The sequence below is a fragment of the Schistocerca serialis genome, chromosome 3, assembly GCF_023864345.2.
Source record: "Schistocerca serialis cubense isolate TAMUIC-IGC-003099 chromosome 3, iqSchSeri2.2, whole genome shotgun sequence".
Classification (NCBI taxonomy): domain Eukaryota; kingdom Metazoa; phylum Arthropoda; class Insecta; order Orthoptera; family Acrididae; genus Schistocerca; species Schistocerca serialis.
The window spans coordinates 619,343,538-619,370,592 of NC_064640.1; the positions used below are offsets into that span (position 1 = coordinate 619,343,538).

Consider the following 27,055-nt stretch of genomic DNA (forward strand, 5'->3'; position numbering starts at 1 on the left):
GAACATAAAGGAAGGACCACATGTGAATTTCTGGCTGCTGCTTATAACAATACTGTTCAAAATCGACAGGAAGGCACTGTACAGTAGGACGCTGCTTTGAAGATTGGTTTAAAGTATAGCACAGTGAAAGTTTATCTTAAGTGATCACATACATTTTAACTGTAAGAAAGATCTATCCTTAACAGTTTGAAAATTTGAATAATTTCAGGCAAATGATTCCTGAGCCAGAGCAATATAAATAAAATGCTGCAGCATTACACCAGCTGACCACACAAAAACTACTGCCAGTAGGATAGGCCGGGCAAGAGCCAATAAACTTTTGGCTGAGAGAGAGAGAGAGAGAGAGAGAGAGAGAGAGAGAGAGAGAGAGAGATGCCTTTACTCCCATTATTTGTATTTCACCCGGGGGGCTTTCCAGTATTGTATCATTCTTTTGTTCATAGTATGTGTAATAAGACAGTGATAGTTGTTGAATATAGAAATCTGATTATCCCACACACATAATGTATCATTAACTCATTTACAGGTACATTTTATCTGTATGCTGGGATAGCTCTCCTGGGATTGGTTATCTTGTTCTTCATACTACCTGAGACCAAAGGAAAATCACTGGAGGAGATGGGACAGCTGTTTTCTGGACCTTGGTGTGCAAGAATGAAGAAAGAAAATGCAAAGAATGTTCAGTACGTACATATCATGGTTGTTCTGAGGGTCAGCATAGTGCTGACATTGATCACTGGTATTCCATAACATGCTGCTCTCCCAGCCTGTTGCCTGCTTGTTAATGGTACTTTGTTTGTGATAGAAGTCAGTGTTTGTGAATCATATGTGCTTGCTTGCTCATGTACTACCCACAACTTCAATGATAATACAAACTACAACAGGACAGGTCTTGGTGCTTTGGATGCATTTACTAAGCTAATGCAGATTATCAATTATAGAAATGTCCTAATGCTATCCACATAACTCTTTCTGCTTAAGTAGTTACAACAAAACAAAACAAAAAAAAAATGTGGTCGTGTCACAAATGGGTTTACGTTAAGGGTAGTTAGATTTATGTTTTATTTCAACTGTGGTTAACAGTTCCCATTGTTTTATTACCTGTTTCTTATAAAGGATGGAGCAATTTCTTTCTAATGAGGAAAGACAGAATGCAAAATATTGAATGCTGCTGGTCTCTTTTTCGCATGTCAACTGCTGCTGCACCGTGCCATCTGTGGTAAGTCAAGGGCACTGTCCATCACGTCTTTAAAATTCAGACTGTAGGTAACGTAAATTTATAGAAGTGAGCTTGTCTTTTGATACAGTATGTTCACTGTGTAACTTCTTTATAGCATTTGTTTCACACCTGACTCTCAGTTGAGTGATTTTTGTTGTTTTTTTGCTTGGGCTAAGCACTTTCCTTGCACTGACCCATCTTTGTCTGGTCCCAGAATGTTGCTTTTTATTATTCATTACCATCGCATTGTGGTAGCTACCCTCAACAAGAATTTATTAGGGAGGGTACATGAAATACAAAATGTTGGAGTAATTTTAACTGAACACTGACACAAAAATGAGATAGCCAGTTACTCCAGTCTTACCCGAAATGTTAATGGAGCAAGATACTGACTAATTGTTACATGTAAAAGCTACTGAAATTAGCTTATTTAGAATATGAATACATTCCTTTCCCCAAAATCACCAAATACTTCACGGTATGTTGCTTCATTTCTGTTGATATTCTCTCTGTCACTGGTGAACTGTGCTAACAAACCAGTCATGGCTTGCATCTCCATTGTTATCAATAAGGGAAATAAATATACGTACACTCTCTTTCTCAGCACTATATCCTGTTTTACAGCTCTCATATGGTATAAACTGGTGTCTACTAATAATGTAATATACTCAATTTCTTGCACAACTTTATATACCTTGTTTGTCCTCGTGCACAAGTACTATCTCCTATTGCCAGATGTGACTTATTTCTCTGGGAGTTATTAATGTAGAGCTGATAACTCTTATAGGTTGTTGGATGAAAGAATTTCTGATAGACCGACTGTACTTTGTTCTGTGTGCCAGTGGTGATCACATTTTTTTTGTTTTTAATTATTTCAGTAATTTAATTTTCAAAATATGGAAGTACCTAAATGCAGTGTTACTAATAATATTAATGACAGAATTAATTTTGAGGCTAAACTCTGTAGGTAAAGTACAAGGGAATGTCTTGGTTCAAGTAATGATAAATTCATAAAAATTATTTTAAATCGTATTAGCACTGATGGAGAGCAAAATAATAAAATTGCAGTTTATTAGCTGCTGTTTCAATCATTTAAAAAATACCAAAAGATTATCAGATGCATTTTGGGCGTATTCGGTCTTTCAAAGCAGCATTGTTACCTTTCATGCAACTGCTTGAGGTATGTTTGGTGGAAGTAAAGGCACACACCATATTAAATCACTTACAGATAAGTGCAGGAATAATGTCTGACTGCTAAAATATATTTAAATCCTAATCAGGAATTTAGTACGTCTCTCTTTGCTGCACGGACGTAAATAGGAAGATGAGCCAAAACCAGAAAAACTTAGATAAAACCATGGGAAACTCTGTAATTACCAGTTTCATGTTACATCCAGGAACTTACTTCTAATTCGAAAATGAGGGATACAGCTGCTGTCTTGTACTGACCAGTGATTAAATTAAAAACAGAAATTAACAATACATAAATGTAATTATCTGATTTCTTTCAGATAATGTGCAGTGCACAGTATGGGTTCAGATAATGGTAAACTCCATAAGTAGAATTTTTTTATCTAATAAGATGGCCTACATTTGTGAAAGTTGATGGTCACCACTGTGATGAGCTCAAGGTGCACGCAAGTTTAAAGACATAAAAGACATACAAAATATATGGAAAGCTGATTCATGTTTTAATATAGCAGGATTTTTAGTATGTCAGTGTACAACACTCAGATTCTAAGGTAATGTAACCACTGTAATACAGACATCTGTTGTGAATGCAAGGAAACATGATTTTATAACAACTTTTGATGAAAAGGCTTAGAAAGAAGATAGGAGGGCAATGGATCCAAGAAAGTCAGCTGAAGATAACAAATGCAGAGAAGAAAGATAAATTAACTTCTTCTTAAGAGCCACAGTTTTTCAGCAGAAATAGAACATAGAAAGACCACAGAATTTCAGACAAATTGAGACAATTATGATTGGAAAGAATGAAACAGTATTGCACAGATTGCAAGAACTGAATGATACAGACTTCAAAGAAAGATAAACTGAATGTGGAATGAGGGACATGGTCCACCATATCCTGTACAGTTGATAATAATAATAATAATAATAATAATAAAGGGAAATTTGGAACTAAAAACAAAGTTCACATCAAACTCTTTCTCATAAGCAAACTATTAGTTAACTGACTCACTAGTTTTCATTTATTAAGTTTTTTTATTTACAGAACACATTTTATAGTTGAATTAAGTAGTAGATACACTACTGGCCATTAAAATTGCTACACCAAGAAGAAATGCAGATGATAAACGGGTATTCATTGGACAAATATATTATACTAGGACTGACATGTAATTACATTTTCATTTTCACGCAATTTGGGTGCATAGATCCTGAGAAATCAGTACCCAGAACAACTACCTCTGGCCGTAATAAAGGCCTTGATATGCCTGGGCATTGAGTCAAACAGAGCTTGGATGGCGAGTACAGGTACAGCTGCCCATGCAGCTTCAACACGATACCACAGTTCATCAACAGTAGTGACTGGCGTATTGTGACCAGCCAGTTGCTCGGCGACCATTGACCAGACATTTTGACTTGGTGAGAGATCTGGAGAATGTGCTGGCCAGGGCAGCAGTCGAACATTTTCTGTATCCAGAAAGGCCCATACAGGACCTGCAACATGCAGTCGTGCATTATCCTGCTGAAATGTAGGGTTTCGCAGGGATCGAATGAAGGGTAGAGCCACAGGTCATAACACATCTGAAATGTAACGTCCACTGTTCAACGTGCCGTCAAAGCGAACAAGAGGTAACCGAGACGTGTAACCAATGGCACCCCATACCATCACGCGGGGTGATATGCCAGTATGGCGATGATGAATACATGCTTCAAATGTGCGTTCACTTCGATGTCGCCAAACACGGATGCGACCATCATGATGCTGTAAATGGAACCTGGATTCACCGGAAAAAAATGACGTTTTGCCATTCGTGTACCCAGGTTTGTCGTTGAGTACACCATCGCAGGTGCTCCTGTTTGTGATGCAGCACCGAGGGTAACTGCAGCCATGGTCTCCGAGCTGATAGTCCATGCTGCTGCAAACGTCGTCGAACTGTTCATGCAGATGGTTGTTATCTTGCAAATGTCCCCATCTGTTGACTCAGGGATTGAGACGTGGCTGCATGATCCGTTACAGCCCCATGCAGATAAGATGCCTGTCATCTCAACTGCTCGTGATACGAGGCTGTTGGGATCCAGCACGGCATTCTGTATTACCCTCCTGAACCCATCGATTCCGTATTCTGCTAACAGTCACTAGATCTCGACCAACGCGAGCAGCAATGTCGCGATACAATAAACCACAATCATGATAGACTACAATCCGACCTTTATCAAAGTTGGAAACATGATGGTATGCATTTCTCCTCCTTACACGAGGCATCACGATGACGTTTCACCAGGCAACGCCGGTCAACTGCTGTTTGTGTATGAGAAATCGGTTGGAAACTTTCCTCATGTCAGCACGTTGTAGGTGTCATCACTGGCGCCAACCTTGTGTGAATGCTCTGAAAAGCTAATCATTTGCATATCACAGCATCTTCTTCCTGTCGGTTAAATTTTGCGTCTGTAGCATGTCATCTTCGTGGTGTAGCAATTTTAATGGCCAGTAGTATATATGAACCATTAGAAATTTGTACCCCCCTCAGCAGGATATATTTTGTGACTGGAACAATACAAAGATGATTAGCATGGATCCGGTGCAAGGATGACATACAAAATAATGAAACATTCCACATTTTTACCAAGTGCGGTGTCATAGTGGTAAGACACTGGACTCATATTTGGGTGGACAGTAGTTCAACTCTTGGTACAGATGTCCATATTCAGATTTTCTGGTATTTCCACCAAACTGCTTAAGGCAAGTACGAGGATGGTACCTTCAAAAGGCTTCAGCTGATTTCCTTCCCCAGTCCAAAGCTGTGCACAATCAGTAATGACCTCATCAGTGAAGAGATGTTAAATGCTTATAAGTTCCTTCCTTTCTCTCCCAAAAATATCATGGATTTTTATGAACAGTCACAAGGTTTTGAATGACTGTGTGAATATTTCAATGACAAGACTATAGGTATAGACATATTATACTTTGAATGATAGTGTAAAAAAAAATACCAGAGTGACAAAGAGTAGTACCACATCATAAATTAATTTAAATAATCAAATCACTCTGTACATTATAAAAATATTCATAGATATTCAACCTCCATCTGCACAATCAAATTATGCAGTTAGGTGCGGTTTGATAAATGTGACAATAATATGAATAAGTAATAATCTTATAATTTATCAAGCCTTTTCTCTTGAAAGTTGTCAGATATATTGCCCATTTGCCCATAATTGAGAGACAGAGCATTTTTTTAAGAAATGTAAAATTTGTAGTAACAGCCTTCTCCATAACTCAGCAATAGTAATGCAAACTGAGAACCCTTTTCCTCATTCTTAGCTGTTTAAAATACTTCAAAATTCTTGCAAGAATATGAGGATTGTCCATATGAAAAGGTAATTACACACTGGAGAATAAATGGTGAATAACTGGAGACATATGGAATTTTGTTCGTACATTTGTGCATGTCGGGTTGTGGTGCTGCAAGTAAATTGTTTTTATAGTATGTTGGTAGGTGCTGTAAACTGAGGATTCTGAAATGATGAAAAAGTAATCAGTGGTTTTGGGTTATGTCATCAATAGCATTTTCATATGATTGGAATAGCGGCAGCTGTGATCTCAACCAATTATAATAAGCTGTAATGTTATAGAGGAGTTGCACAGTATTTATTCGTTTGATAAGATTGTGAATGATTTCGTGTGTGTTTCAGTATGTTCTGTTTTCTATTTTTTTTAATGGTCTACAAAAAGTACTAATGTTTTATAGTAAATATTGTCCTGAAAATATCTGTTTTGGTGTTGGATGTCATAGTCCTAAAATATTGGTGGTTGTTTTTGTCATAGTTAGCTGGCACACCAAATGCTTCCACTTTTTTGGAGGAGAAATAATGTTGCCTGTTGTATGTGCAGCATGTTATCCTTGACTTTAATTTGAAAATATTATTCCAATTACCATTGTTGAGTAATAATGAAGCCACTATAAAATGATCAGAATTGAATCATAACAACAGATGCTCACTGACTGGATTTTGACTTTGCAGAACAAGGAATATGAGCAGGCACTGGAATTCAGGAATTCAAACTCTTATAAATAAGTCACATTTTTCATTATTGTCTAATCATTTTTGGTTGCACAAATCATTTAATATTAAGAGTCAATAAGTATGCCCACTCAGTTGTCTTCTCCATCTTTTTGTGAATGTGCCCCAAATTTAGAGAATGTATTTTGAAAAACTTGTTATCTGACAAGGTAGTTACATTTAAATTTGTATAATCCAAATATTATGCAATTCATGCTATCATTTATCATTTGTGTTACCTCATTTCTTACAGTGAACAGAGTTAGACAAATAGAAAGAATATTTGAAGTAAAATTTAAAGAATATTCATACCACTTGAGTGACGTAGAAGTGAGTGAAGTAGAAGTGAGCATGTCATCATACAAAACATGACCTGTATTTTTAGCTGTAAGGTTTCATGGCAATGGAGTTCTCCCTCCACTCCAACCCCCTCCCCCCTTGGGGGGGGGGAGGGGGGGTAAGATTCTGTAGAGATTGACACTATCATTAATTTTCTCTGCCTCCCTCACCCTGTATTCTTATTGAGTTCTTCTTTATTTTATTTTCCAAACTGTTCTAAATGGGCACATATTATGAATTTTCTTGTTTCTTTTTGTAAATTTGGAATGGTTGTAAAATTACAGAAGCCACTATTTGTTTTACACTGTTTCATATCGTTTTATAATTAAACCAACTAGGTTTCTTAAATAAAATACAGAATTATTGATTGGAGTTCCTAGAAATTAAAACATATGGTATATTTACTGTTAAGAGTTTGTAATTATAACTAAACTCACCCCCACATAACAATTTCTATTCAGAAAATGGGTGAGTGTATTAGCAGGAACACAATTAAAATATTGCCTAGGAACTGGAGAAAAGGTTAGCCCTACAATAAAAGAATATGGTGACTGACATGCCCAAGAAATAGATTGACTTGAAATGTATTATAGAGAAGTTGTTGAAACAGATTAACTTTGTGCTGTGGAAATTAATCTTGCTTTGAGATAGATGTATGGAGTACATCTCTGTCTTCTATGGGGCAGGTGTTGCATAGTGGCGAAGTATGTCACAGTAATATAAACTACACACACTGCATCTCTTTGGACATTAAGTACCAATGACTTCAAAGAACAGTGGAGCAATGATGAAACTAACTTTGAAGTTACATCTCTGTATGCCAAGGAACCTAATGCATATCTATCAAGAGTAATGACCCCATACTCATCGAATCTGTGTGTTCCCTGCTGACTGCACCCATGGGAGAAAATGTGCTATGCCACTCTATATGATGCTCAATGACTGAGTACCACTATGTTACTTCCTAGTATGGAAGCAAGGAGCAAAGTTAAAATGCCTTTTCTTGTCCTGTTGTCAAATGTCTCTCATTATGAACCTTGAATAGATACATCGTTTGAATTTTTTGAGGCACCTTCCAAAAGGTGGATGATTGGATGTTCAAATGGTGACACAGCTTGCACACTGCTTGACATTAGGTGGTGGTTGCCTCACCAATAATAATTATATCGGATATCTGTGTAGGAGTGATCGCAAACCTCTTACCAAAGCAAGACTGTTCATAGAGCAGTGTGCAAAGAGGATCCTCTTGTAATTCTTTCAACCACAGAAATTTTCAAAGTGCATCCACAGGGCTCTTATTACCATAAAGGAGTTGCCTGCACATTTTTTCAAAGTGTGTATTTACACTGACTGTAATGTTTCTGGTTGATGAAGCTACCAGTACATGTAAATAATGGCTCTATGTGATAAAAGTTTCATGCTAATGAAAGCAGTGTACTATAATTTAGATGTTGTTCATTCAGGTACGGATACAAGTAACTGTATTATGAAAAAGACTATCCAACAGCAATTTGATTTTGAATCTCTCATATAATTACTGACAAAATTAAAATTTTTGTCATAATCTACTAATCTTATATTAAATGTTAATCACAGCAAGACAAGTTTTACAATTAGAAACTGTTTCTTGAGATAGTGTAACTGATGATGTGCAAATACCCAGACTTCATTCATACAGTATTTGACAGCAAGAGCACTTAGCAACTTCCAACAAATTTTAAGCCTAATTTCAGTACCCATCCCTGACCCCAATGTGCTCCCCATGTTAATGTTGTTCATGATACAGGTTACTCTACTTTATAGTTTTGAAACTAGACAACTGGCACTGATGATAGTTTTATGCAAGAATTCACCTGCAAAGGGCTGAACAAAATAGTATAAAAACATTGATATAAGCACCTTATTTCCAGAGATTATTTTCTAACATCCTTGGAAGTGTTCAGTGATTGTTGTAATGGTTTGATCAACAATCATGTTAGAGCTTGGAGACAACAGTTATAAATGTGCTAAAAGTATCCAAAGCTACTTCATATGGTATTAGGACATTGTACCTAGTTCATAGGAAAACTTTGTTTGTTAAAAATAAGAATGAAGGAAAAACTATGCTCACTAAATATAGGATGACATCGAAGTGGATTGTTAAAATTTAATAAGTAGACTGATGCCACAAAAGTGACTGCTGAGCTTAGTATGCCAAAGAGCTGCATAAATGAAAAATTTGTGGTGGTGTTGCTTTTGCCAAAACTGTTGTAAATTGGGTGACTACAAAGATGCTGCTGCTGTAGTGCAAAGATCACAAATCCTGAACTGTTATTCAATGGAAATGTTTAATGCAGCATTTGTTAAGACTTGTCTTCTTCCAACTACATAGCTTCAGCAAGGCTCTTTAGTGGTTTGGAGGGTTATATTAATGTTTCCAAAGAGTACCATGGTCACAATGAATTAAAAGGCTTTTCTGGTAATATCTATGAAACTATTGTAGGTGATAATGTTGATGCAATTGTGTAGACACTGTTTCAAACATGGAACTGAATTTTGAACATGATGCTCTACATATGTTTCATGAGCACGAGGATGGAATAATGTCTTCTTTGGCACCAAAATTAACAAATATGAATCTTTTCAAACTATTATGGTCTGTGTTGGAAAAACAATGCTTTGCTGCCATTCTCCATTACTTTCAAACAATTGAAATAGTTGTTTTATCACAATGAATGCTATAAAATCTCATTGACGTCCTTCCAAAGCTAGTAGTACTATCCTTTGTTTGTATATGTAACAGCATATCTTTAATAGAATTACTGCAAAGCATATAAGAACATTATTGAACTCATGTCTGTTTTATGAAATGGAAAACACAAATGTATACGATATTTGCAGAATAATTGGTATTTTGAGAAACTGTGCTAGGTATGTTTCTGGATGGGAGACTCATAAAATTAAACTGCTAGTAGAATGCTATTTTCAATTTTAGGAGGTTATATTTAAGACATTTTGACTGTGAGGAACATTAGATTTTTGAATTACAAAGAAACAATATTGGTCAAAATTTTTGCTCTTTCATTTGCGTGATTTCATATTTGAGTGAAACAGTGAGAGCAAGAAATTTATATTAATAACAAATTCTGAAAATATTCTTGAAAAATTGTTTTTCATATCTGTTTCTTAAAGCATTCTTTTATTTCTTTAGGAAGCTTTGTAAATCTCCCTGCCTTGCTTTCTTCTCCTTATGCACTTAAAGGTATTTTGAATATACTCAATTAGTGTCTTACAAATTTGAAGTCTTCATAAGAAATAATTATTCTTGATGATGATATCATTTTATTCTCTTCAGTGGTAAAGGTCCCCATTTCATTGTCAGAATTCTTTGGAAATTCATGTCTTGCTCATAGCTTGTGATACTGTTTTCATTACTGACTGTAATCAGTTTCAAATTCTGGATAGAAATATTACCCGTTGCCAGTTCAGTACCAACAAATGGCACAATAAATGTGAGTTTATGAAATTAGTTTAGCTGCACGATAATGAGGGAATGATTGGCTGTGGTCTTATGAGAGGGCCCATTCTGGTAATCACATGAAGAGATTTAGGTAAACCAAAGAAGATAGAAAACCAGAATGGGAAGACACAGATTAGAAACATGTGTTTCTTGGTTAACCACTGCACCAACTTTGTTGGTCAGAATATTTTTAAAACAATTGTGTAATCCACATCAGGAATTTGCAGTCAGATCAAAAACATAAAAGGAATATATTGTAGTTCTGACAAAATAGATTAAAGATTGTATTTTTATGTGAAGATAACAAAACTACCAAATATATTGTGCAGTTACTAATGACTGCTTTGATCAGATACTAATATATAGCATTAAACGCCACTCTGCATTTGACTGGCATTTTGACATTTCAGCAGTTTTAAGCTCTGTGTTAAAGATTTCCTATATCTTTACAACTGAGCACTCACCATGTATTACTCATTAAAAAACAACAAAGAAGTAAATATTAAAGAAGTTGTTACTAACGTAAAAACTGTCAAGTAAATATATGAATACACACACTTACACTGCTGAAGCATGAAATATTATTTTCTTAGTCTGTAATGTTAGATTAAGGAATTGATCAGCTGTGTAAGTAATAAATGCAGGTAAAAAGTCGACTAATAACAGTTCTTGGAGATGACTCATAAACAATTTGAATAGTTTAAGATGTTTTATAGATACATAAAGGAGAAGTAAAAAAGAAGGTAATTTTGAAATATTTGTAGTGAAAAGATCTAGGTTTGAATAACAGTAACTACACAATACACATCAAATTTTTAGCTACAAAACAAATGCTTAAATTGCTATGACAACTATACACAAATTGATGAACAAAACTAGTAGTAAGCATATGTAAGGCAATTAGTCATTATGAGGTGGTTTATTTTGTATGTGGCAGTGTTTGCTACTGTGCAAAATACTGAGTTGTATGAGATTCGAAGTAAAAGTAAATTGGGAAACAGTTGTTCAAACTGAAGAATTTCACTAGCACAATATAATACAGCTTCCAGTGCTTCATATGATGGGCCTGAAACAGAGGAAACAGTATTTGTTAGCAGAAGGTCTACGAAGAAATTCCAGTAACAACAGAAAATGAAGTTAACAGGAGTCACAATTCAATGAGGGTAGCATTTACTAACAATGTATTTACTTAAAAGCAGTCACAAAATTGGAATAAATTAACAAATTTTCAGTTAGAAAGCCTGATATAAATTTCATTTTTTATTGTTCCAGTTTTTTTAATTTCTGTATACTTTCCATGTTACCATTGTTATTTCATGTTTTCGAGCATGCATTTTGCTTTTAATTTGTGTTCATGCTTCAAGCACTGTAACACTCCTTTTGTAAAATTGCTATTTCTCTTGGAGAACATTTTCTGTTCTTTTGCTTTTGGGAGACAATTTTGACACTGTACATTCTATAAAAGATCTCTGCTATATGTGTTGCTCATCTGATTGTATTTAGAGGTTGTTTTTAGTGTTGCAGTCAGATGACACTATCATTCTTACCAGTTCAATGTAACCATTCTCTTCTTAAGATTCTGTTTCGTTGTCATCAATTAGGTGTATGATATTTTTATTTAAATTTGTCATCTCCTCATTTACTGATGTTGCAAATGAACTACAACGTTGAATGTTGTTTAAATCTTTATCAGAACAACAACATGTTGACAATGATTATAAACTATCTTTTATACAGCAAATTTTTTTCAAAAAATTATTGTGAGCGTATTAAAATAGATACAGATTGCTGCATATAACTTCTGAATGAAAGTCCGTGTCAGCATAGGATTCGAAATAGAAATAAATTATGCCTTCAGAAATGCAAAGTTCTTCTGTCTGCATTCTGTAGCAGTAGGCCTAATGAAATTATGCCTACAGTTTTATGCAGTTCAACCTTGAAAAGTTTTGACTGACACTGTTTTTGCTAGAGTTGACATGGCACATGTGGTTACATTAAGCTGAAGCATAATAATTGTAAACTGCATATTAAAATGATACCTTTTCACCCAGGAATGCTTTCTTGGACCTTTTCTTTACATTGTCATAACATCTCAGCCATAATTTTCCCCAGTTCTGTGAATTGGACACTGGCATCTTTGTTCCACACCTATTCTTTGTTGGCTGTAGCAACTTTATAAGGTTTTTTTTATCTTCAATTGTGTCTCTATACTGATTCAGTATGGTTTCCAGCAATAAATAGTTTTTAACTTTTCCAGTTAGGTGGCTGAACCTGCACTTCGGGGTCTCCCAGTCATTCATACCATATGACTTTACTTTATGTAGCTGGGGAGAAGTTTGAAAATTGCACCTTTTTCTGCTTGCTTTTCTCCAGCCTTACAACATGCCACCTTTGGTGTGATTACTATCTGCAGTTAAAGTGTGATAATCATATTGATAGCTGATTTTAGTGAACATGTTTTATGCTAATTTACACTCCTGGAAGTTGAAATAAGAACACCGTGAATTCATTGTCCCAGGAAGGGGAAACTTTATTGACACATTCCTGGGGTCAGATACATCACATGATCACACTGACAGAACCACAGGCACATAGACACAGGCAACAGAGCATGCACAATGTCGGCACTAGTACAGTGTATATCCACCTTTCGCAGCAATGCAGGCTGCTATTCTCCCATGGAGACGATCGTAGAGATGCTGGATGTAGTCCTGTGGAACGGCTTGCCATGCCATTTCCACCTGGTGCCTCAGTTGGACCAGCGTTCGTGCTGGACGTGCAGACCGCGTGAGACGACGCTTCATCCAGTCCCAAACATGCTCAATGGGGGACAGATCCGGAGATCTTGCTGGCCAGGGTAGTTGACTTACACCTTCTAGAGCACGTTGGGTGGCACGGGATACATGCGGACGTGCATTGTCCTGTTGGAACAGCAAGTTCCCTTGCCGGTCTAGGAATGGTAGAACGATGGGTTCGATGACGGTTTGGATGTACCGTGCACTATTCAGTGTCCCCTCGACGATCACCAGTGGTGTACGGCCAGTGTAGGAGATCGCTCCCCACACCATGATGCCGGGTGTTGGCCCTGTGTGCCTCGGTCGTATGCAGTCCTGATTGTGGCGCTCACCTGCACGGCGCCAAACACGCATACGACCATCACTGGCACCAAGGCAGAAGCGACTCTCATCGCTGAAGACGACACGTCTCCATTCGTCCCTCCATTCACGCCTGTCGCGACACCACTGGAGGCGGGCTGCACTATGTTGGGGCGTGAGCGGAAGACGGCCTAACGGTGTGCGGGACCGTAGCCCAGCTTCATGGAGACGGTTGCGAATGATCCTCGCCGATACCCCAGGAGCAACAGTGTCCCTAATTTGCTGGGAAGTGGCGGTGCGGTCCCCTACGGCACTGCGTAGGATCCTACGGTCTTGGCGTGCATCCGTGCGTCGCTGCGGTCCAGTCCCAGGTCGACGGGCACGTGCACCTTCCGCCAACCACTGGCGACAACATCGATGTACTGTGGAGACCTCACGCCCCACGTGTTGAGCAATTCGGCGGTACGTCCACCCGGCCTCCCGCATGCCCACTATACGCCCTCGCTCAAAGTCCGTCAACTGCACATACGGTTCACGTCCACGCTGTCGCGGCATGCTACCAGTGTTAAAGACTGCGATGGAGCTCCGTATGCCACGGCAAACTGGCTGACACTGACGGTGGTGGTGCACAAATGCTGCGCAGCTAGCGCCATTCGACGGCCAACACCGCGGTTCCTGGTGTGTCCGCTGTGCCATGCGTGTGATCATTGCTTGTACAGCCCTCTCGCAGTGTCCGGAGCAAGTATGGTGGGTCTGACACACCGGTGTCAATGTGTTCTTTTTTCCATTTCCAGGAGTGTAGATCAACAATGAACCTCACTCAGAGGACCCAAGTTTAGGGTTACACAATAAAGTGGATTCCTGAACATGTTAATTTATGAGCTAAGTCAAAATTGATCTCCAGTCAGCAATGTTTATACAGTCTGCTCTGAGTATTTTAAACTTTCATGTTTTGGTTGATTTTGTGGTAGAATAGGTAACAGTTTCTAAATTCAATGTTAATATACTGAACTAGTTTTACTGAAGGGCAGAAGTAAATCTGTAGCCCCATGAGCAGGGATTTCAATCTACCTTTAGTTAAATTTTTACTGTGTAGTTCAATGTATTGTTTGTTTCCTGCATGATTGTAGCTGTTCTGTGGCGCATGGTTTGATTATAACATTTCAAGATATCATGATATACTATAAACTGTTTTTCACCCCAGACATGTTCTGGCTAAATTATTTATGCCTAAATTTTTTTAAGCAAACTTGTCTGTCTAGTACGGTATATTAAGTTTGTTTTTAACTATTTACAGTGACATATCTGTGCAGCAAAATGACTGTTGTCAATTTTCAAAACACTTGGCACAAGAGGTAGTAAAAACCCAAAACTGTACTTCATATTTGTGAATACTGAATTAATGAAAATGAATTAGTTATAAAACTGGTGTAAAACATATTAGTATCAAGTGTTTTGAACATAAATTAACTGTTAATTAATCCATATTTCCTGTTTTGTTTTGCAGAAATTCAAAAATTACAGAAAATGCAAGCAGCAAATTGTGATGCTTCTTTTGCAGTAGTGGAAATGAACGCAGCTGGAATTTAGCATTGTTGAGTATTCTTGAAAGGTATTGTGTGTACCAGTTGTGAAATATTTTGGTTATAACCAAGTGTTATAAGGACTTCTTGGTGAGAATGCCAAAGAAAATAGCATTTCTTATTGTTCATTCATTCATTACTCCGTGGGCAGAAAACTGTATATGAGTACAGTGTTTTAGTAATGTATATTTATGTTGAGTTAGTGTCGGTATGTTACATGCACTTTTCTGAAGAGAACTGAATGTGGAGATTGTGTCCTGAATTTTAATAGAGTGGAAAAAAGATTTTTAATGACAGATATTTTTATATAGTTATTTATATTTGAATTATAAATTGCAGAAACAAGTTCCATGTACTGATAGCTGTTTCCCTAGCTTAAGAGTGATTGTTGTTGAAGTTACTGATTAAAAGGAAGTGTATTTACTGTTGTACCTTTATCTAAAATGGAATAAAATGACTGATTTAAGCATTTCTCATTTTTAATGAAGTTTGAGGACTGTGAAATTATCTAATTATTTATCCTGAGTAATGAAAGTATGTGCAAAACATTTGCTGCTGGTAATTACTTAATCATTTGCGAAGTGAAGTGGAGTAAATAGAATTTTTTGATTATATAACTTATCACTATAAGATTCAGTGTGTAAAATTATTAGCATATAACACATCATTTTCCTACTAGGATAAGGAATTATTCATGTATTACCAACTTCAGATATGTGATTATTAAATAGCACTTACCTGTTGATGTCCTGAACAAAGTAAATGCACACTTTGTTTTAGCACTACTATGTTACTCAGATAATGGTGCTTTTTCACTGTTCCTTACAGTTTAATGCTTCCCCTCACTGCATTTAATGACAAAATATGTACATTTCACAATTTGTGGCATTGATGTACTTACAGGAAAAGAATAAATTTATATAAAATTTGTCATTTACGGTGTTTTCCTAGTATCACAAGATAGCAGCAGATCTGTCATGTCTGTTAAAATATTTATGACAAAAGCAATAGTGTAATTATTTGAGAGAAATAAATGCAGTGATATCCATTAATATCAGTCACTTGCTGATGAAAAAATACCTTTTCCCTGGAATCAGAATGTCGTAATTAAACTTGCAGTTTTTGTGGCAGTGGTTTATCAACAAAATGATGTACCAACTGATAAGTGCAAATACAGTGAAACAACTGAACATTGTTACCTGTTAAATTGCTTGCAAAACACCACAATTGTGGTGTAAAATTAAGTTTGTTTATTATGTATGAGGTTGGTTTTTATTCAGGTATGTATTTAAAAAAATTGAATAAGACAAGGTAGTGCTTCATGATTTTTAATGTAGTACATGCGGTCCATGTGTTTACTTGTTTACAGACATAATATTTCAAATTATGATGCTACTAGTCACTTGTCAATGTGCTACTTTACTTTTGAACAGGTTACTCTGCTGTCAAAGACTTAAAAGCACTTAAAACTGCAACAAATTTTACTAGCTATGAACCAATTTTGCACCATTTAACAGTGGAACTGCAATTTTCAACCTACACTATATGGCCAAAAATCTCCAGACACACATGAATGTGCTCGATGTCATAGACATTTCGTGTTGCAATGAATGAAAAAGATGTTTAGTAAGGCTTGGCTGTAGTGTGCCCAATATGTTCGGGCACCTGATTAAAAATATCTTTCCAGGTTCAATTTCTGTGGGCTTATTGTGAAGTTGTAAAAGTGAAGCAAGCATTAAATGCAATTATTATTAGAAATTTACTGCTGGAGATGACAATGATTTGTGGGGACCACCGAACTCAAAAACCTATAGTGCAAAATGGTCATCAGAAACCCTCAACAGCTAGTTCAAACAATTTGTCATGAGTCACGAGTAGAGAGAGATCATTGAGAGGCCAATCCATCAAGTGGTGACAGGACTTGATTTTCATGATCACACTTCTGCCTAGAAAAATTGTACACTGACATTTTAAGTTGTATAGCAATGCTCTCATTGTTCTGTGGAGCAGAGGACAGTTTTATGATATGATAGTCATAGTACTTAGCTTAGAATGTGAGGACTTGGCAGATGCTAACAGTATTTACTGGAGTGTATTTTCAGAACAGTGATATTTGTTAGAGTTGTCATGATAGTCTAGAGCAATTTTCCTGCTTTTTAACCTGAACAATAGTTGAGAGGAAAATGAATAAATGTGATAATGCAAATAGTTGCGAGAAAAATATGCTTCCCACATAATGGCTCAGTTAAGAGTAGTATGTCTACATCTACTTGTTTACTGTGCAATTCAAAATTAAGAATTAGTTTAAAAGCAGTATCTCAGATACTCTACTCTTGAATAAAATGTGGAAAAAATGAACTTCTAAATCTTTCTGTGCTAGCTCTGATTTTATGACAATGGTCATTTCTCCCTGTATTGATTGGGATTCAACAAAATGTTTTGAAATTTGGAGAAAATGTTGGTGACTGAAATTTTGTGAAAAGTTCTTGTCAATGAAAAGCACCTTTGTTTAGATGATTGTCAACCCACCTTTCTTATCAGATATGATGCTCTCTTCCTCTCATTTTGCAATAATAAGAAATTAACTGCCAATAAATTGAGGTCTTTTGTTCCACTTCCCTACAACATTTACCATGTGATGGTTCCAGTTTAAATTGTTTATGATTACATATCCTTAGGTATTTAGTTGAACTGATAGCCTTTAAATTTATACAGTTTATCATGTGACTGAAATTTTACAGAATCTGTTTGGTAATCATGTGAAGGAACCCACATGATTTATTGTCCATGGTCAATTGCCGCTTTTCATTCCGTGCACATATATTTTCTAAATCAGTTTGATATTCTGGTGTGTTTACTAGTCAGTAAACAACAGAAACTTCTGCAAATAATATGAAAGGGCTGCTCAGATTGGGTTGTTCCCTGAATCATTTACATAAATTAAGAACAGTGGAGGGCCTATAACAATTCCTTTGGGTAGCCCAGACATAACTTTGGTTTCACTAGATGACATCCTTTTGATTGCTGCAGACTGTGACCATTCTGCCTGGAAATCGCAAATCCAGCCAAGCTGGCTGAATGAGATGGTACTCTGTAGGCAAAGATGAAATGGTGGCAAGATTTTGTTTGAGTAATGCAGCAGTAATCTTTTACTTGAATACCACTGAAGGTCAATTTTTGTGTTTATGCATTAATCTGTTTAATCAGTAAAAAATTCCAAGGTAACACAACAAACAAATCAGTCCTTAAAAAGTATAGAACTTTCAAGAGGGCACAGCACATGATTTATTCAGCACTTGATAACTGCACCATCTGCATCCTGTGGGGGAGCGAGTTTGGGCTGGGCAGTAAATCATTTTCTACCATCTTTGTCTAGACAGTTATGATGACGATCTGGAAGCACCTTGAGTTACTGCCACAGAGAAGCTAGTTTTCTCACATTATCACTTTTATCTCTGTTCTGGCATAACCACAAGCGCCAGAATGAAGATGAAGAACACAAGAGAAGAGAAGGCAGTGGGACGATGTCGTCCAATAGCACGCTGACCACTATGTCACCATGATAGGAGCAGCATCTAGCCAAAGTGAATATAAGCGCCGCTCTTGCTAGCCTCGGCTGGACATTAGTGGACAGTATTTGCAGAGTATTAGTGCAGCCTAGCAGAGAGTGCTACGATAGCAGTTATTAGTGATCCACAAACTGTGTGTCAAACTTGCATGAACAACATATGTAGCATTCTGAGAATGCGGCATCCCTTAGGTACCCTGTATGAGATGAGTGGGCAAGACCGCACAGTCTCTGCCATGTGCTTTTCGATAGTATTGAAATTTGGGGCCAGAGGAAATCAGTCAAGAGAAGCATTCTTGTTCAGCCATGGAAACCACATGTACACCATTATTGACTTGTACTGAAGACTAATCCTTCTATAAATGTGTTACTTCTTGCAAATAGGAGTTGTCACACGGTGGGATCATAACACTAGCATTCCACCCCCTTTCAGTCAGATATACAAACCAGTGTGATATTACTGACCTATTTGGTTGGTTGGTTGGTTGGTTGGTTGGTTTCGGGGAAGGAGACCAGACAGCGAGGTCATCGGTCTCATCGGATTAGGGAAGGTTGGGGAAGCAAGTCAGCCATGCCCTTTCAGAGGAACCGTCCCGGCATTTGCCTGGAGTGATTTAGGGAAATCACGGAAAACCTAAATCAGGATGGCCGGACGCGGGATTGAACCGTCATCCTCCCGAATGCGAGACATATTTGGTGTTCGAACATACATCATAATGTATACCTGTACTGGACCATCATTTCCTGAGGAAAATAATGAGAAAATATTATGTTTCACCACTTATAATTGCCAGCATCTCCAGAAATTTGTTCATCTGATGTTCACCTCAATTTTTCCTTCTTTCGTGCCTGTGCATTTGGATTGTAACATGGCCTGCCACCAAATTAAACTGACTGCCTCAGGATATAAAGCAATGGACTTCAGTAACACAGAATATTTTTTAGACAGATGCTGCTGTCGTGTGTAGATCATTAGTCTGACCCAGTGTTATAAAATGTTATGTCCTAGCTACCATATTTACAACATTCTTCTAGCCACTAATTCATAATGCCCTTAGGAACACCTTATCATGTTCTGCCTATGATATGATCACACTACTGTCATATACAAGGGCAACATTTGGGTCTAGCCTGTTGTTATGGGGCATGGTCCATCAGTGAAGTGACTAGCCTCAAAGGGGAGGATAGAATTATCTGACTGTGCATATAATAGAACTGGTAATGAACTTACAGAAATAATTCATGACAACACAATATTTGTCTACACACCAAATTACTGCCACATCTTACAACAATGTCCAATGTGACACTACAAGAAAACCACTCCAGAATGACAGTAAGGTTCAGATGAACTACCCATCGAAAAAGTTAAGCATTTACATCCTATAGCCTCTGTTCCTATACACCTCCTTTGCCAGTAAGGTATTAAAACTTATGTAGAATGCCTCCTCCTTCCATTTTCCATTGTTGACAGTTGGTGTATGGTATACATGTGTAATGTGCACTGAAATAATCACTATAGGTTTCTCTATCATTTACCTTGCTATTTGTAGATAAAAGTATGTTACATAAGGAGCAAATGTTGGTAACAGTAGATTCTTTCAAAAGTTAGAAATGGTTCAGCCAATCAGGATGTTAGGGTAACATGTCATTATAATGATGTGAGACAGATGGCAGGGGAGAAAAAAAGATATTCCATTCACATTTCATTAGTTACTTTACGGATTATCAGGTGTCTTACCACACTGAAAGTGGACCATTGCATTCACCACAAAAAGAGACAAGTCATGAAAGTGTGTTAATACGAGTGTGCTACCTACAAAGAATATTTTTCTTGGGAGAAATGGAGGTGGTGGAAGAATCAGCGTAAGAAAGAATGTTCAAATCAGAAAGGTACTTGGTTTCCAGGCACGATATTTGAAACTTGTATATACAGATTTATAAATATAGCTGTGATCTTATTTAATGTGACTGATTTTGGAAATAAATACACTGTGAGTTGGATGAACCTAGAAAAAAGTGTACTGTAGAATCTGGCTCTGTGAACCATGCCTTGCTTATCTACAAATTAAACAATGGAAACTCCAGGTAGGAATATCAACAATGAGGATTACAAATTAGATAAATATGGGATTAAAAACAGTGCTCTGAAATGGTTCACAATGTACTTGAACAACAGTAAACAAAGGGTAATTATCACTTCAAATACACTGAATTATTATTCTACAAAAAATTCATTTGTAATTTATTTGAATATGTGTGGGGCAAACAACAGACTAGCAAAATACTTATGTGTACTACAGTAAGATTGTGCCTGCAAATTATAGCACTTAGAGTTGCCATCGTACAGATGAGGTGCACTATTCGTAAAATACGTAAATGTTTTTCATCTATATTCAAATAAATAACAGTCGGACAAATTTTTACACTGCCTTATTGCTTGAAAATATCTTTTAATAGCGGAACACATTCCTTCCACTCTGTTTGCAGTAAGGATGTGCTTCTGTAGGCAGATCACTGAAGTGAAGGCTATGTTTTATATAGGTGCTTCAGTTCTTCATTGGACAGGCACTTTTATGAGCTGAAAAAATTGGACACTATGGTTATTCCAGGTAAGATGTTATCCTTTATTATATTTAAAATACCTCCTTCAGCAAGAAAAAAAGAAATACGTATTGTTGCTAGCTCTTTCAGTGGCACTGAATACCCATCACAGATGAGGAATTACTTCCTTTCTCCAGTTTTTTAACCCAAATATTGATTTATGTATTTCAAAAGTTACATCTTTCTCACAATTTTTTCCCTAAACATAATAGATAAACACATTTCTCTACAATTTTCTTTCTAATCAACTATATGTTGAATTCCAGTTCTTAATTCATACGAGATTAACTTTTTGCAAAATTTAAAAATCCAAAAGTGTCATATATAAAACAGTAGTTATAGGTAGTTTGCTACCAGCAAACCAAGCATTGTCTCTCAGACACACACACACACACACACACACACACACACACACACACACACACACACACACACAAAACCACCATCACACTTGTCCCTGCTTTTGAGAAACAGAGAATTTGCTCAGTTTCATAAATTCTGCAGAATACTGACACTTCACACATTCCATCAGCAAGCCACACACAGGATAAATTTAATTTTGGATGCCAAAGTGTCACTCATAGCAGCAACCAGTAGCTAGTAAATGTCATTGTAAGAGCTATACATAGTACCAAATGAAAAAAAAAAGAACTTTCAAACCCTTAATTACACATTCAACTAACAATATCCAAATCAAAAAGAAATCATTAGCCAACAGCTAACAACATTAAAATAACTTTGCTGTCAAGGCAATAAAACACCCAAGAAATAGAGTAACACACAGCACCAAGTCCAGTGCTGCACTAACATCACTCACAAACAATTTGTAAATGAACACCCACACAAGAATGTGTCACAGCATACTCCACCAAGCCCTTTGCAAAAACAATCCATTTCAAACACGCCACACCTCAACGATTTCATAACACTGTTACATCATCGGTTCAAGCAGACAGGTGGAATCAGACTCTTTGGTTGACCTGTTTCTCATACCAATTATTTTCTTTAATATGATACCACCATATAAAACCCATCATTCAAATACTTCTTTGGTACTAGCTCCATTTATGATTGCAACACCACACATACTCTCTTTTGCCATGAAATATCTTATTATGCACCAATATGTGATTACTGCAGAAAATACAAGATCAGTTCATTTGCTAATTACAACAGCCCATAAAATCTCTCTCAAACTTACAACATGCACTCACAAATTGAGCAGCTGTCAGACTAATCACTTGTTGATAGTAGCTAAAGAGAATGCAAAGAGAAAGATGCAAAGATCAAATTTTTATTTCCACGTGTGTCTGTGGGATGGCAGAGAATTGATTTATAACATCATCAGAGAGGTTGAAAGTCTGTTACAGCACCACCTGGTGACTTGACCTGTAAGGAGCTTTGTTGACCTAAGTAATGTCATTCGCCTGCCAAGCAAACCTTTTAAATACAGTCCTGCCCACAGCAGTAATTTTGGAATGTTAGGTCAGTGCATATTCTTGAATGGAACTTTGGTTGTGGGAATTAAATGTGGAAACCAGGTTCAAATGACAGTAATCTTGATTATGGTGACAGACTAATCAGTAGGATAATCAGAGTTATGGATTACTGTTACCTAATTGTTTGATGCCAGTGAAGTAACTACATGTTATTAGTTCTAATGAAAGAGCAGCATAACACATGATACTATATTTTCTTTTCAACGTGCCTCAATGTTCTTCAACATATAAAGCATTTCCTACCGATCTAATTACATGCAAATGTTTGTAATATGTAAGCACAAACTTGTCTTTGCAGCAGAAGAAAATGCAGAAAAACAGATCAAATGTGGGTAAAAGTTATGTAGTGTAACACCCCTTGCATTTTTTGCAGTGTCTATATATGATATATGTACATAATGTGTATCAAAATACTTGTCTGGTGCTTACTCATTGTCTAACATACATTTTCTCAATTTACCTTGCAGTTTTAATTTCTATTATAAAAAAAGTGCGTTAAATATAGCAAAGTGTATTGAAATATGACACAAACATAAATATTAGGCTATGCCACATGTCAGTCTGTTACCATAACAACCTTTATTTTACATCAATATTCACCGAGTTTGACAGCTTTCAACAAAATTATTGCCTTTCAATCCGAGGTAGACCTCAAACTATGCCACAGAAAAACCTGGCACCCCAACCAAGGTTCAGTGGAGGAAGGAGAGGGGCTTGCCCAATATCATGCCCTTAAACCTAATATGTGCAGTTGCCCACACATGTGTTATGTTTAAATTTTGGTCATTGTTATTGTGAAAAACAAACAGCTATATGCCAATGTTATGTACCAATTGCATCCTCCTATTTGTAGTCTTTCATAATGCTGTTCATTTGTATGCAGCATTTTGAAATGGAGGAGGAATTATTAATAGATGTAGAAAATACTCAAATCTCCAAATTATAAAACTGTTATAGGTGCGAGTCAGTTACTATCATAGGTGTGAGTCACTATCACAGTCTATCATTTACAGTTAAATGTGGAACAAAACATTTGAAATAAATTAAAAAAAATAGGCTAGCTACTTCCCAACAATATTTTTTAATGTGAAAGGCAATCACAATATTTTCTGTAGTCTACATCTACACATACATACGTACATAAATCCTATAGCACCCCTCAGTGCAGGATGGGGCAGATATGAACCAGGATGGTGCAAGCAGGTGGTGTAGATGAGGTGGGAGCCCAGGAGGCTCCAGAGAATATCAGCTGCAAATGTACCAAGTTCTTTATTGACTTATCTGCACTGCCTGATACAGCTTTTTTTTCAGTTCAGTTTATTGTCAAAAACTTTATACCTGCTACTTGGAAATTCTAAAAAGGTTATACACATTCAATAATCATGGTGACATACAATGTTTTATCTTACGTATACCATAATAAGTTATATTAACAGCAAACACTGGTAATATTAATGTAGAAATAAAACACAATATTGCAAATAAGAATTTAAAAAAAAGAACATAAGGTATGTTTCTTACATAGGTTACTGGCAGCCTCAGAATAACTCAAGGCTTGCTAACTAATTACAACTATACCTAATACTAAATATGTGGTTGCTACACCATTCACATTACCCACAATGGTTTCTGCACACCTCAGCAATTTTCAAGTCTACATATACCTGTGAGGATGTCCATAGCATTCTTTCTTTAATTTTTTTGTGTTCGTTATACTGATATTCAGAGCATCCACTTGATTTTACAGACTGAGACTTCAGTGGTTGCCTTTTAGATATTTGATATGTAATCATATTAACTGCACTCCATAAGTTTTGGTCGCTTCCAACTGTCTGCTGAATGCTGTCTAATTGTCTGCAGTATCTCTCTTTACCTGAAAAAGGGAGCGACTGAAAAAGTCATGATCAGTGGAACCTTCCTCTCTACATTCACAGATTGGTGTGTTACTACATCCCAATCAATGCAGATGTTTGGAATATGGACCAGGGTGTGTTAATAGGTGCACCACACCTCAAGTAGGGGAAATGTCCTGCAGTTTGAGCCATTCCTTATGCTTGGGAATGTGCTGTAAACTTACCTTGCAGTGCTTCTAGTGCCCCAGTCAGACCGCCATTCATCTAACTTCCGGTTTCGTAAATGTCTTTTATCAGTAATTTTATTTTCTGTGATTTTGTACACATGATGATATTGTTCACATCCCAACTAATACAGTGCTTTCCTGCAACATGCCATTACACCCATTGGACATGTCCTGAGAATCACAAGTAAACCCTCGAAGGTGTATTGCAAAAGGCACTGATGAGCCTCAGAAGTACGTTCACTGAATTTGTCACAGTATTGTTTTGTAGCTGCCAAGTTGAAGGCGATGCACTCAAACACTGGCAGCAAAGACCAAAACGGGACTGAATATAGTTTTGTGGTATGACTGTATCAAATGCAATCATGATATATAGTCAGCAGTGGCAGCATGGGCAATCTTGAGCATAATTTCAGCCACTTTCTGAGTAAAGGATTTTACATGTTCCAGAAAGCTTATTTTGTCATTTAGAGGAGTGCCTAAATATCTACAAACAGTGTTGCATTTTACAGGGATTCTGTAAAGGCTCAGGGGAGGACTTCTGGCAATGGAAAGTCTTCCCTTCAAAAGTATGTACTACGTGGTTTTATAAAAAACTGCAGTCACTTTGTTGCCCTTGCACCAATGCTGCATCTGAGCGAGGACATCATCTGTCTTTTCCTCAAGTCTCACCCTTGAGTCTGTAGACACAGCTACTATGCTGTCATCTGTATACCTTCAGTGGAGGGTCTGCAGATGATGTCAAAGCTGTGTGTGTCTACTGCTACTGTGGGGCTGATGTCTTCATGATCATCACTATCTTTATCATACCCTTTGGCCAGAACTCCATAAAGATGTGGCATCAGGTTGGACAGCTGACAAATCAGGAAGTCTCCAATTGCAGATGTTTCTGTGCCAGGAACATCTCTTCTGTCAACAGCCCCTACAGCTTGGGTTGATGCAGGTGTTTCCCATATGGTCTCTCCTTCAACTATGTTCACAAATTTCATTTGATGTGATTTTGGACATGATGAGGAAGTGCCTTCTTGTCTTGTGGACAGGTCATTATGAGTTATATTGTCTGTATTTAAGCTTCCTGATGTTCAGCTTCATTTGCATAAAATTACCATAGCTTAAGTTTATTTATCATGCAACACATTTTTGTCTGCATTATTACCCACTGAAAAGACTGTCTTCTAAGTTTCTTTTCAACTGCTAACTCTAATCACTTCTGCAGTATCATTTCATCTATGACATTCATGAAGTCAAGATGTTGCTTCTCAATTAACTTCATAGTGATTGGCACTGGAATGTCATCATCAGGTGACACTCCTCTCCCTTGCAGTATAATAAAAAGGTACTGATGCCAGGCTATGGAATGGTGCCAATTCCTTGCTACTGTCAGTAGCCACTTGTGTTTTGTATCCTGTCCAACATGGCCTCTGTTACATAGATTTGATATGGAATTGACCACTCTATGTTTGCTTGTGTTTTAGATGGACCTATAGTCTATTCCAGAATTGCATAAGTTGCACAGCCTTTCACAGGTGAGTCACGTTTTCTGTTCCTGTTATGACAAATCATGCAGACAGGTTTCTCATTGATTTTTGTGCATGTACTTTTCTGGTGGCCCCCTGCTCCACAGTGGGAGCACATACACTCCATGTACTAAAGACCTTCTTCATGTGACAGAAGTCATAAGATTTACATTTTGGCATGCCTATGTAATCATTCATTCCTAGAACATGGAAGCCAACATACACCTTTCTTTTTTGCTGCAGAAGCTTATGAACATGAGAAGTGATTTCCATTATGTGACTGACATAGGTTTTCCCTAATGGTCCAGTTTAGAATCTGAGTCATACCTCTTCATAAAATTCCTCCTTTTGCATGTTCTCAGACACATTATACTCATAAATATCTTTGAGAAGTCCATTGATGTCCACTTCCTTTGGCAGATTGTACACTTACCAGAGGCCTCTTCTTTCTCAGTGGTTCACATTTAATGCTGTGTACAGTGAGGTGACAAAAGTCCTGGGATACTTACCCATATGATGTTGGACCTCCTTTAGTCTGGTGTAGTGCAGCAACTTTATGTGGCATGGACTCAGCAAGTCACTGGAAGTCCCCTACAAAAATTCCGAGCCGTGCTGCCTCTATAGCTGTTCATAACTGTGAAAGTGTTGCTGGTGTGGGATTTTTGTGCACAAACTGACCTCTTGGTTATATCCCATAAATGTTCAATGGGATTCATATTGAGCAATCTGGTGGCCAATTCATTCACTCAAATTGTCCAGAATGTTCTTCAAACCATTCATAAACAACTGTGGCCTGGTGACATGG

General features: G+C 37.1%; 1 protein-coding gene and 1 non-coding gene across 3 annotated transcripts in view; both read left to right on the plus strand.

Annotated features, from left to right (window-relative positions):
- LOC126470504 (proton myo-inositol cotransporter-like) overlaps positions 1-16,002 on the plus strand; it is a 500,775-nt gene extending 484,773 nt beyond the window's left edge. Inside the window, exons 11-13 of one of the 2 annotated variants that reach the window (XR_007586223.1) lie at positions 527-683; positions 1,117-1,219; positions 14,910-16,001. Coding sequence is in view for 1 of the 2 variants with exons in the window: in XM_050098392.1 (XP_049954349.1) it covers positions 527-683; positions 14,910-14,949 (197 nt within the window). In the remaining variant the exon portion in view is untranslated. Of the gene's footprint in view, positions 1-526; positions 684-1,116; positions 1,220-14,909 lie in introns of both variants that reach the window. The other variant, XM_050098392.1, reaches the window with a different exon arrangement.
- Positions 4,925-5,029, plus strand: LOC126472272 (U6 spliceosomal RNA). Its single transcript, XR_007586397.1, has one exon. It is a non-coding gene; the product is annotated as a U6 spliceosomal RNA (small nuclear RNA).
- Positions 16,003-27,055: the final 11,053 nt, after the last annotated feature.